This window comes from Taeniopygia guttata, chromosome 3 (assembly GCF_048771995.1).
Source record: "Taeniopygia guttata chromosome 3, bTaeGut7.mat, whole genome shotgun sequence".
Taxonomy (NCBI): domain Eukaryota; kingdom Metazoa; phylum Chordata; class Aves; order Passeriformes; family Estrildidae; genus Taeniopygia; species Taeniopygia guttata.
The window spans coordinates 66,582,913-66,595,060 of record NC_133027.1 but is presented as its reverse complement, the minus strand read 5'-3'; the positions used below and the strand labels follow the sequence as shown (position 1 = coordinate 66,595,060).

At 34.4% G+C, this 12,148-nt stretch overlaps 1 protein-coding gene across 2 annotated transcripts in view; it reads left to right on the top strand.

The window, feature by feature from the left end:
- Positions 1–12,148, top strand: part of SHPRH (SNF2 histone linker PHD RING helicase) — a 49,212-nt gene that overhangs the window by 30,418 nt on the left and 6,646 nt on the right. For both annotated transcript variants that reach the window (XM_030268160.4, XM_030268161.4), the window contains exons 17-25: positions 543–650; positions 1,111–1,253; positions 3,091–3,264; positions 3,577–3,639; positions 4,691–4,916; positions 5,782–5,925; positions 7,169–7,270; positions 8,101–8,172; positions 9,929–10,117. In XM_030268160.4, the coding sequence (XP_030124020.4) occupies positions 543–650; positions 1,111–1,253; positions 3,091–3,264; positions 3,577–3,639; positions 4,691–4,916; positions 5,782–5,925; positions 7,169–7,270; positions 8,101–8,172; positions 9,929–10,117 (1,221 nt within the window). The remainder of the gene's footprint in view (positions 1–542; positions 651–1,110; positions 1,254–3,090; positions 3,265–3,576; positions 3,640–4,690; positions 4,917–5,781; positions 5,926–7,168; positions 7,271–8,100; positions 8,173–9,928; positions 10,118–12,148) is intronic.

The following is a 12,148-nucleotide window of genomic DNA, read 5'->3' as shown; positions in this document are numbered from 1 at the left end:
TGTTCATCAGTTTCTAAAATACAAAATAAACTGGCACTGCTTTTATAGTGGTAGCACTTACATGCCAAGAGGGGTTTCACTGTTAAAATTTATCTGAAAAAAAAATATAACTGATGTAATGAAATTTAAGCCTTTCTTGTTTTTTTATGAGTAAGTTTTATATGTCAGTAAGTTCAATTGTCCTGGATCTTTTTATTGTTTGTTTATTCAACACAGACAAGTAAGAATACTGAGTTATATTCCGGTTCCCTTTTGTAATGCATTTTATTCTTATTGTGTTGTTTGGGCTTACCCAAAAGCAAAGTTGTACAGTTAGCATCCCAGTAGTAATTTGTCTTCTCACATGTTTTTTGTGGCTTACTAATAAATGCTGGATTCTGGAGGAAGAAAAAGATATTGCTAAATATTGCTTACAAATGAAGGTGGGTAGCACATTGATAGTAACCATTTAAAAGCAGTATGGTAATTGGGGAGTTTTTCTGTTTGCAGTATTCCTCACAAATATGATTTGTGCATAGTTTAGACTCTTTATTTCCTTACAGGCTGAACAACTCCGACAGCATTATATGAGTAAATCCAACGCAGAAGTTGCAGAAGCCCATCAGGCCTTACAGCCAGTTCTTCAAACCATTCGGGAACTTCAAAGAAAGGCAGGTACCTCTTAAATGTTTTGTCTCTGACTTCTGGCATTTTTAAAGAATATTATTTTCATCTTTTTATCCAGAACTCTTCGCTGTTTATCTTTCACCTGTTAAAATTTCACAGGGAACTTTGCTTTCTCTGATTAAATGATTTTCGTTTGTTTTTGAGAGAGAGAAGAAACTTTGAGATCACAGTATCTTTGTGTGGCTGTTCTGTGTAGATAGCCGTGGTGAATCTGACTGTACTGAAGGAATTTAAAGATACGGAGAATGTAGACAGTTTTTTGGTCCCATGTTTACATGTCAACAGAAGACGGGATGTGTTTTAATCATGCTTATCCTCCACTTTTCATGGAATTAGCCAGTCTGTTTTTGACCATGGCTTAAAGATCAGTATACGCCTCTGCTGCAATGAGTGGATTTGTTTTCTGTTGAATGTTCAAGGATAAATCTCTTGTTTTTCATACAGATACATTCAGGTTCTCCTTGGTGGTTGGATGTCATCCAGACAGCAATACAGTATGCCATCGATGAGGAGCTTGTTCAACGTGTGCAAAACGAAATAACCTGCAACTACAAACAGCAGACAAGTAAACTCTCCATGGCAGAGAAGTAAGAGAATAACTGAAATAGGCTGTTAAATGCAGTTAAATCTACTCAGGTCTTCTTACTAGCTTGTGCTAGCTGTTGCAATTGGATAGCAGGCATTTTTGTTTCAGAGCATCTGGACTGCAATTATGTTTCAAAGCCAGTCCCTGAAAAAGCGCAACTAGATAGCAGACTTTAGCAGACTTGGAAAGAAAACCGTTTTCTCTTAGATAAGCATTCTTTGAAATGTTCTTCTGCATTATCTGCTGTGGTTTTACAGTCTTCTATACTCATGAACCTGCCGAGTAAGAAGAATTCAAAGTTTATTACATTAAAATTGAGTAACCTGTAAAAGAAATTGGCTTGCTTAAATGGAAAGTAAACAGACAATATCAGAAAATCCTTGTGTAACACCATAAAATAGCATCACTGTTTTTCTGAGCAAAGAATTTGAAGTTGGTTTCATGTTCCAAGACAATAATGTACTGCTTCTTTTTGGGTTCAATTATAGAGTAATGAATTCGGAAGGGACAGTCAGAGGTCGGTTAAATCAAACCCCTTTTTAAGATCCAGACTGAAGCTTGTTCAATCCAGCAAAGCTGCAAAGGGATTTGTCCTGTTAAGTATCTCCAAGGAGGGAGATTCAATAGTCTTTGTGTGGAGCCTGTTCCAGTATTTGGCACACTTGGTGGAAAAAAAAGACATTAAAATTATTTTACCTAGTTAATATTTCCTGTGTTGCATCATGTGTACATTGTCTCTTGTTCTTTTGCCAGGTGCCTTTGACAAAAGTTTGACTCAGTCTTCTCTGTATGTTCCAGTTCGATAAATATAGAAAGCAATAAGGTCTTCCCTCAATTTAACTTAAACTTAAAAAACAGTGCCTTATCAAGTTCTAATGGTCAATGGTGGAAGCAACAAGTATTCTGAATTGAGTACTGGATATGATTAATGCATGGTATAGTGAGGGAGATTTTTATAAAGCTGATATTATTTGGCAACTGATGATATTAACAGCAGACTCGTGGTTTCAATTTACATGTATTTTCAGATTGCCTTGTTAGGCAGACTTTGTCTACGTTATATTAAAATGCACATTACAAAAATAGGTCATATTGAATGTCAAGCTTTAGTAGTGTAAAACCTGTGCTTTGCTCTCTGCACTGCACAAAATGGATGTCTTGGATCAAACTTTCCATGTAGTGTAGAACCACAGTCTTGTACATCAATTTCAGACCTTGTAGGAATGATGCACTTTCTTTCAGCAAGAGACTTCTGCTCTCATTGTCAAAACACAATGTAGGAAGTGCTTAACTTGTGTTTATGTTTGTATTCATTACCACAACACCCCTCTAATCACAAAAGACAGCTAGGTTTTAGGAGAATAGTTTACTGTTATGTCCATTTAATAAATTTAACTTTGAAAGCTAACTTGCTGAATGAAGTGTATTTTAGTGATGGGTCCATGTGTCTGCTGTGAATTGCACAGCATTGACATTGAAAATCATTTTGTTGGTTAGCAAATACAAGTAAGACTGTATGTGCAGTGGTTTCCATTTAGTTGATTTGCATTGTAGACCAGAATATTGCAGGTTGGTGTTCACTACCAGTATTTGGCCACACCTCTCAAGTCTTGGAAAGAGTCTTTCTGTTCTAAAAATACCAGGCATCAGCTCTGGGGATATGCTGGAGTGCTTTCTGACAGCATTGCATGTAGTAGTAATAAGCATTTGCTTGTGGTATCAACTTTGTATGTTGTTCTAGATTGCTATTTAGCTACTTTTCTTCTACTTTAAAATACTGAATCAGGTTTGGATTTTCTGTCTTGGTGTACAGTAATTTCCCTTTTTCTTTAAATCAGATTCCGTGACTGCAGAGGCCTTCAATACCTACTCACAACCCAGCTGGATGAAGTGAAGAAGTTCCAGAAGATTGTAAGAGAAGCAGTGAAAAACTTAGAAGGCCCTCCTTCAAAGCAGGTTATTGAGGCTGCCACTATCTGCCACTTGCGACCTGTTAGACTTCCACTTAACAAGTAGGTCTTGAAAACTGAAAATATACCTTAGATGTCTATTACTAAATTTTCCTTTATTTGAAATAACATAAAGCCTTTATTATGTACTCAGGAGATGTATGCACACAGATATCACAGGCCTATTTGTTAGATCATGACCTTTGGTTTTACTTTCATAAAATTTTCTAGTGTCAGCTATATTATTGTACATATGACTGTTATTTTGTTCTTTTTTAAGGATTTTGTGTAGTTTTTTATGTTGGAATAGGGGCTTATGATAATTTGGTTTCTGATGAAATTGAGTGCATCTGTTTTCAATTTCCTGTGTTGCAGCTGTGTCTTTTGTAAGGCTGACGAATTATTCACAGAATATGAGTCAAAGCTCTTTATGCATAGGTAAGTTCATAGCTTTACAAATTTCTCACTGTTAGAAAAAGTGAAAGTTGGATTGGTTTATGTTGTCTGAAATAAGTTTATGACCAAATGACAGAGACTTCTTGCTGATTGCTTTGTTAGTAGTTCTGTTAGGTTTAATTTTCTGTGTAAATTTAATTTGAAGAAATGGTGTTCAAGGAATGAATGCATGCTGCTTTCTCTCAAGCCACTATAATATGACCATACATCTGAAATGAAGTGGTGGCATGTTCAGAAAGCATGTATATAAATACAAGTATGCTAATTTAACACATATTCATATTTGTGTAAATATTTACTTGGAGTCCAGCTGCAAGTGGTATAATACCACCCTCATTTAATGTTACAATGAGAGAATGGATCTCAGACAGGATGAAGCTGGAAGAAGGGTGACACCTTGGAAGGAGTGTCAGAGAAGTGCACATAGTGGGCAGTACTGAAAGACATAGATTACAACTCTGTGCATGCTTTGTTTTGGACTTCTCTCCCTCATATTCGTCACAATGTCAAAATTGGATTGAAAAGTCTTGAGGTTACTCAGAAAATATTTTGAGAAGTCTTTTACCAGTGGGAGTTCTGCCTCATGACTGCTGGAATCAGGAAGAATTGATTATTTCTAAATTAGCATTATTTGTCAAGGAGAGAACTGGGAAGCTGTACTGTTCTTTCACAGTGCAATACACAGCAAATTTTGCATCCAAGTTTAACTGTAATTCTTGCTTATATAAAAAGTCAGAATTTAAATTTTTTAAATGAATATGACATTAATAACTACTGTAAGATGATTTAGATGTGTAAGCCTTTACAAAAGCTATAGATTATTTTGGGGTGACAGAATGGCCTGAAGATTGGTACCAAGGTCACTGTGTTCAAAGCAAGCTTTTGATTAGGTAATAATACAGCTGTTTATATTTGCTTGGTTTGCATTATCCTTTAATCATATATAAGAAAGCTAAAATAAATGATGAATAAGTACCGATGGATGTGGAAGTACAAAATCAGTGCTAAGTGCTGTGTTTGATTTGTTTTGAAGTGTTAAAGGCCAAAGGGCAATATTCGAGGAGATGATAGAAGACCAAGAAGGGCTTGTTGATGACCGTTTGCCCACCACTAGCAGAGGGCTCTGGGCAACCAGTGAGACTGAGCGTGCTTTGAAAGCTCTTCTTTCCTTTGCCAAAGCTCACCGAATGGATGTTAGGCTAACCGAAGAAGGGAGCGTATTCCTGGAGCTCTTCGAAGCATGGAAAAAGGAATATAAGGTACAGTAAATTACATGGTGATCAAACAGATGTGTGATCCATTTAATTTATTATGAACAAATTGCAGCTGAATATTAGCACATCTAAGTTGTATTCCTGAAATTAGGGTTTGCCTACCAACCTTTTCCACAGTGCTTATTACAGGATTTTATTTTAAATTATTTATATGTGAGCTAATAGTTTCTAAAAGCTATACTGGCTACTAATCAAATTACTAAGCAATATAATTGCATCTATTAGGACAGTATAAAGATATAATTAAATGTGCTCATCTGTTTACTTGAATCAGAATGTAACAAGACTCAGCAAATCCAACACTGGTCCATTCTGTAATTCAGGTTACTTTCCTGAAGTCTTGTGACGAAGGAACAGTCTTTTCATGTGCCTTTATGTTAGGAAACAAAAGATGGGACTAATATGTCAGTGTGAATGAAGACCAGTGTTATGATTCTGTCTGTTGTGAATTGGAAATATTGATTCAGTTGTCTTTACTACTCTAATATATACCGAGTTACAAGAATGATACTCTGTGAAATAACTCTTTTTTTATTCAGCGGGTTTTTTTTTTGTTGTTTTGCAAGACATTGTTTCTGAATTTTTATTTGCATTAATTATTGTAATACTAGTAGTTGTAGAAGAAACGAGTGACAGCTATTTCTAGCTGTTTATCCAGAGAGACTGGAGAAGAGAGCAGGCAAAATGATGTCTAAACTGCTTGTTTTCCATTATAATTAGTTGTGTTGTGGCTGAATGCTGTCTCTTTCTCCAAAAAGATTCTCACATTTCATTTTACATTGTATGGCAGGATCATGTAAGTGTAACTCAATTCAGTTCTGCTGTTCACTTGTTTGGGATTTTCTTACAGTTACTTCATGAGTATTGGATGGTCCTTAGGGATCACGTGTCTGCTATTGATGAACTGGCTATGGCGACAGAACGACTGAGAGTGCGTCACCCCGATGAGCCAAAACCAAATCCACCAGTGCACCACATTATAGAACCACATGAGGTAGAGTACTGGGCAGGAAAGAATGGTTTCTTTTTGAAGGAACCTACCTACTACAAAAATAAAATCAGCATCTGAATCTATGTATAATGTCTATAATGTGTTTCTCTTTTCATTTCAGAGAGGCTTGGAGGAGTATAGAATTCTTACCTATTTCTGCCTTAAGTACATGGGCCATTTTGAGCTTGTAATTGTTACTTTAATATATTTTTGTTAGCCTTCTGACAGAGTGGCATGTTTCCAAGAGGCTGCTGTCCTTTCAGCAGCAGCAACTTCCTTTCTCTACAATTGCCCAGTTTTCCAAGCTGGGTGGAAAATTAAGTTGACCTGATTCCTTACCCATAATAATACTTTTCACAAATACCTATATAAAACAGAAATAAACACATCAAAGAAGAATCTTTTTTCCAATATTTTGAAATTTCTGGGCTACCCCTGACTCTGTTTATGATGACAGAGAAAATGTTGGGTTGATTTAACCTCTTAATTTTTTTTTGCACCAGTTGAAGTGTATTTTCTATAGACACATTTTGTGCTTTTTTTCTGTGAGATTGAGTTAGATAAAATTGCTTCTTTCTATAAGGAAATAAATTTCATCTCTGTATTAAAACAATTTTTTAAAAGGAGCACTTTGCTTAACAAATGCCTAATAAAGTCTTAAGATTTATGCATGTATATGCAGCCATTAAAGAAACATCCACTTCTTTGGCCTTCATCCTTCAGGTGCCTGCCTCTTCTGCAATATTAAACTTCTCCATTATTACTGTAATTAATCTTTAAAAAATTCAGCTTGATGTTTCTGTCTTTGTATAGGTTAAATCAAAAGTGGAAATTTCTAAGAAATGTAAAGAAAATAATTGTCTCTTACACACTGTTTTTGGAACCAGCAGTTATTCTGGTATATATATATATATACACAATTGAAAGAAAAGAGATGATAAATTAAAGGAACTTCAAAAGAAACATCTAAAAATTTTGGTTATTTTAATTTCATTTTGTTTCTGTAAAGAACCAATAATGTAAATAAGCAATTTTGTGTCCCTTCTGCATCTCAGCCCATTTATGGTGCTGTGTTCATACTGGGTACAGGAAAGGAGTAGATAATCAATTTTGCCTGGGCAGAAGCATGTCTTAAATTTCCAGCATGAGCTGGTTTTCTGTCTGTTGCCAGTAAATTACTCAGTAAATTATTCTAAAACTTAACTTTTTTTTCCCCTTTAACAGATTTTTAATGTTGTTTTCATAGGTAGAGCAAAATCGAGTGAAACTTCTGAATGACAAGGCAGTTGCCAAATCACAGCTTCAAAAGAAATTAGGACAACTTCTATACCTCACTAATCTGGAGAAAGTAAGATTAATGGTTCCTTGGTCTTTACCTAAGTGGTGTACTCTGTTTATCTGTGGAAGGGAAGAAATCTACCATTATTTTTATTTAAAACTTCCATCTTAAGAAATTTTTGTATTTTCTGTGAAGATTTGCTACATTTTGAAATTGTGTGCTGTTCTTTGTGTTACTGTGTGCTCATAAAATTTTTTATTGCATTATATATTTTAGTAACTTGTTTAATTACGTGGTTATTAAACTATGAACTAGTTTTAGATGTGTAAAGTTTTCATTAAAACTAACTGGACCATGTTTAGTGTAAGAATTATAAAATTATGTATGTCTCTGCATACCTTTGGTATTTTACAAAGAACTTAGTGAAACAGAAGAATAATCATGTCTGGAGTTTAAGTAAGTGTTTTAAAAAAATAAAGCAAAACAGACAACCTCCATGTATTATGTTATTTTAATCATAGTGTTTGCATAAGTGCATTTATGTTAAAGTAAGCATAATTGAGTAAAATTTAAGTGGTTTTGCAACCATGTGAAGCTGATAGGAAATATATGGAGTTTCTTGTTTGAAGCTTGTATTTTACCACGATTTTTCAGAGCTGTTACAGAGCTGCAGATGCCATCAGAGGGACTGTAGAATGAAAAGTACTCCTTTTGCTTACCATAAGTTACATATTTTTTAATTCTTCAAGATGGACTTGAGTACATGAATATGCTTTTAATTTGCTCACACAGTGTTTTGGTTTGATTTGGTTTGATTGGTTTGATTTCTTCTAGAAGCTTGTTTTAAATATACAATAACAAAATATAAAGCTTTTTTTTTTTTTTTTTCTAATTTATAGTCTCAGGACAAAACTACTGGAGGAGTTAACCCGGAACCATGTCCAATCTGTGCACGTCAACTGGGAAGACAGGTAAGATACTTACTCAGCAGGTTTTAGTTTTAAAACATCTTTAGCCAGATGTGAGGCAGTTGTGTGTCAAATTGTCAAGATATGTTTTTAAATTAATGTTGTATTGAAACAGGGCAAACGAGCTGTTTCTGTAATGTATCAACCAGCCTCTCTGCTGAAATAATATCTTTCTCAGATTCAAGCACCTCTGCTTCTTTTAAATTTTGACATCAGTGTTTAAGTGTTCCAACAATTGTGTTCATTATTCTTTTATAACTCTGAAGTTATACTTTTGTCAGAAAGTTTTATTTTCCATTTATAAGCTAACAGAAAGAAGAAGTAGGTAAACTCCTATTGATACTATTGTATTCTATTGTAATTGTTCCAATTGACAGTATTTTTTTTCTTCCAAAGAAAAGGATATTACATATGCAAACAGTAGCAAAATCCAATAGAATAGATACTGGCAATGTGGATTTCTTTCCCTGCTAAGCTGCAGGACTTGAAATTCAAGTGAGACTTAATCTATATCATTAAGTACAAAGCCATAATTTAAACTTGACTTACCATGCATTAGGGAAATCATAAAAGGACTCGTATATGGTAAAACTAAATTGTCTCTTTCTTTTAGGGTAGCTATTTTAAGGAGGTTTAACTTCTCTTTGCATTATAGACATGTAGCATGAACTGCTGTCCTGCCATATTTCCAAAATTCCCTCTGTGCTTTTCTTCCAAGGGTAATACAGGTTTTTACAGAGAGCAGCTGTTAGTCCCGTTAACTGCCATTATTCTTTATCTCAGAGCTGGAAGAGCTCACTGAAAGGGAAAATAATCTCTTAACTTTCTTTATCTTTTCTTAACAGCAAGACTGCTTCATTAGATGATAGCAGCTTTCATGTTTAAAATACTTCTTATTGTGTTTATGCACAATTGAAAAAACATTACAAAGCCTAAAAGACCTACTTGATAATCAGTGGTTTAGTCAATCCCTTTGCTACTTGGTCCCATGAAATCTTCTAGTTTTTCCTCTTGGAATGGCATAAAGAACAGACTAGTACAGCAAAAGATATTATTTTGGATTTCAAAACTACTGGTCTACAAATTGCTTCTCTATTATGGAAGGTTCCGGCTGACATGTAGATGCTCTAGGCTCACAAGGGGAGAACAGCTTCTGCAATGCCATCTTTCTTCACATATATTCTGTCAAAAAGAGATTAAGACACTGTATAAAATTTTTCTTCTTAAGTTGAAAGATGCTGTTTTGGACTTACCAGTAGGGAAAACTTAAACCATTTTTTCTATCGCTTATTAAATAAGACCAATCTAATATGAATGCACAGATAAAGAATTGTAGCAAAGGCAAAGAAAAATATTTTTGTAATATTTTAGAAGTATGTAAATACTTAATCTGTGTTTATATATGAGGCATTTAGAATCATCTTTCATAGAAATGGAAGATTGTAATGTCTTTCCTGAAGCTCAAAACTGAGACAATGCGAGCAATGAACAGTAAATTCAGAGACTTCCTGTAGATCATGAATCTCTCTATGCTGAAAAACTTTAAAATTCAGGCTTTTTAGCAACTAGATTGTAACAATTGTAAAAAATTATTTTTAATCTAATTAATACATTAATTAATTAACATATATTAATTAATATAATGAAAATAATGTAATTTCTCCATGAAAATGTAATTTATCATAGATTAGTACACTGTTTTTCTTTTGCACTGGCCCAAAACTGAAACTGTGTTTGGGTTTTTTTGTTTCCTGCACAGTGGGCAGTGCTGACGTGTGGACACTGTTTTTGTAATGAGTGCATAGCAATCATCATCCAGCAGTACAGCGTTGGCACCCGCCGGAGCTCAATTAAATGTGCCATTTGCAGGCAGACAACATGTCATAAAGAAATATCTTATGTCTTCACTGCAGAAGCTGCAAATCAGGAGGATGATATTCCTGTAAAGGTAAGTTGTTTGTAGGAGCTCTGTGGCCCAAACTTTCAGCACTGCATATTTGTTGTGTTTTGTAGCATACTGCATTTGGGCTGACAAGTATATTACATGGTTTTAGAAATAGTTTGTCCTAATGACAAAACCTCTAGACACAAACATGTAGGAATTCAGTCCTGATTGCACTGTTGTATCAGCTTTTTTTTTTACTAAAGGAGAGTTTTCATTGGGTTGAAGAGACAGCATCTCCATGAGTCTTAAGCAATACTGACTTATATGTAGTGCATAGGTACAGGTCTGCTCTGTATTAATGTCTTGAAGAAACAAAAAAACCTGTGTTTATTGCAGTTGTGGAAAAAGTAGAGGATTCTGGGCAAAAATGCAAAGGTAAAATACATTGATAATACTTCGATCTAGATGCTGCTGTCTTTCATTAAAATATGGTTATAATACAGCTGGATTTGTCATAATTTTAATCTGATTAGTATAGTATAAAATAATAAAATAATAACTAGTTGTGCTGATGGGCTTCAATGGTATCTGTGCAAGTCTCCTTGAACCTTGCACAATTTCTGGTGTTGCTGCCCTGTATTGTAGACATCGCTACCACCTAGTTATTTCAACCTCCCTGGACAAATGGAATTCCATTTTATGAGTAGATGATTCCTAACTCGAATTATTAAAGTAGTTGACAGTATGTGGCACCAGGGGGAGTAAATAGGCTGTATTTTTCAGGTGCTACTTCTCAGAACATCACTTCATTCAGGGGTTTTTGCATATTAATTCCATATACAGTTTAGAGATATCACCCTGTTTCTAACAAAATTTCAAATATGTTTTATAAATTACATTAAAGAATAACTAGGATAACCAAATTTCATAAATAAGACACTAAAAGAACATGTCATCTGCTGTTCTGTGTAAAGAGTTGTAGTGTTTTCTTGAAGTATTTCTGCATCAAAAACTTTGAACAAAGCAAAAATAATACAAAAATATGCATTTTGTGTGAATTTGTTTGAGCAAAGCTGATTCTTAGTTCATGAAAAACTAAAAATGTACACTGTGGCTTTACTGTATTTACTACTTCACAAGCAATATTGTTAAAAATAAAAAATTCTACCTCATTCCTTTTAAGTTTACAGTTTACAAAGAATAACAAACTTACTATGGTTTTTATAGAATTCTGAGGTTAAGATCAGTATCTTTCAGGACAGATACGAAAATTGTGTGATTTATTCAGTGTTTTTATTTTAATCTGATCTTTCTCAATCCCTATTAAAGTATTCACTACCTTTCTTTCTTTCTAACTTTTTATATTACTGACACTAACCATCTTAAGGTAATGCATTAGGTGCAAAAGGACTACTGTAAATGGGAGCAGTTTATACTGAGAGAGAGATTACTGGCATCCCTGCATGTTTTGGTTTTGTAAAAGCTTCCTGTGTCTGGTCAGTATTACAGTGGATGTTGCCAGCCTGTCATCTGAGAAAGAAATTTTTTTGTTAGAGGGTAGTTTTGGTTCTAATGTTAACTGTTCCATAATTAATTTGAACTAGCCAATTTATTTATTAATAGTCTTCTGAATATTCAACAAAATACATGGTGTAGGGGTAATGAGTAGGGATACCATCTTTTAAGACAGACTGAAAAACAAAAGCGCTTCTGTCAGTTTCATCTCTCCACAGAGAACAAAACTAAAATTTTTGTGTGTGCTCCGAGCCAAAGTTTTAGTCACTTGTAAGTTCAAGAAGTATAATATAATTTAACATAATGTAGACAAAGGGATGAAGAACTTTGCACAGTTATCTTGTTTAAAAAGATAACTTGTGACCACTTTGAGCATTGTGCTGTTCTTTACTGCATTGTAGTTCCCCTTTCTGATCTTGTATGAAGTCACCTTTGTGACACCTGAGTTACAAGAATCTGAAAAGTGGAAAAATCAACAACAGAGCCTAAAGCTTGCTATCTGTTTTAGCAGGGAAAAGAACCTATGATAAAGTCTAAAAATAGTTTCTGAGGAAAAGACAATTAGAACAGATTAGCCAG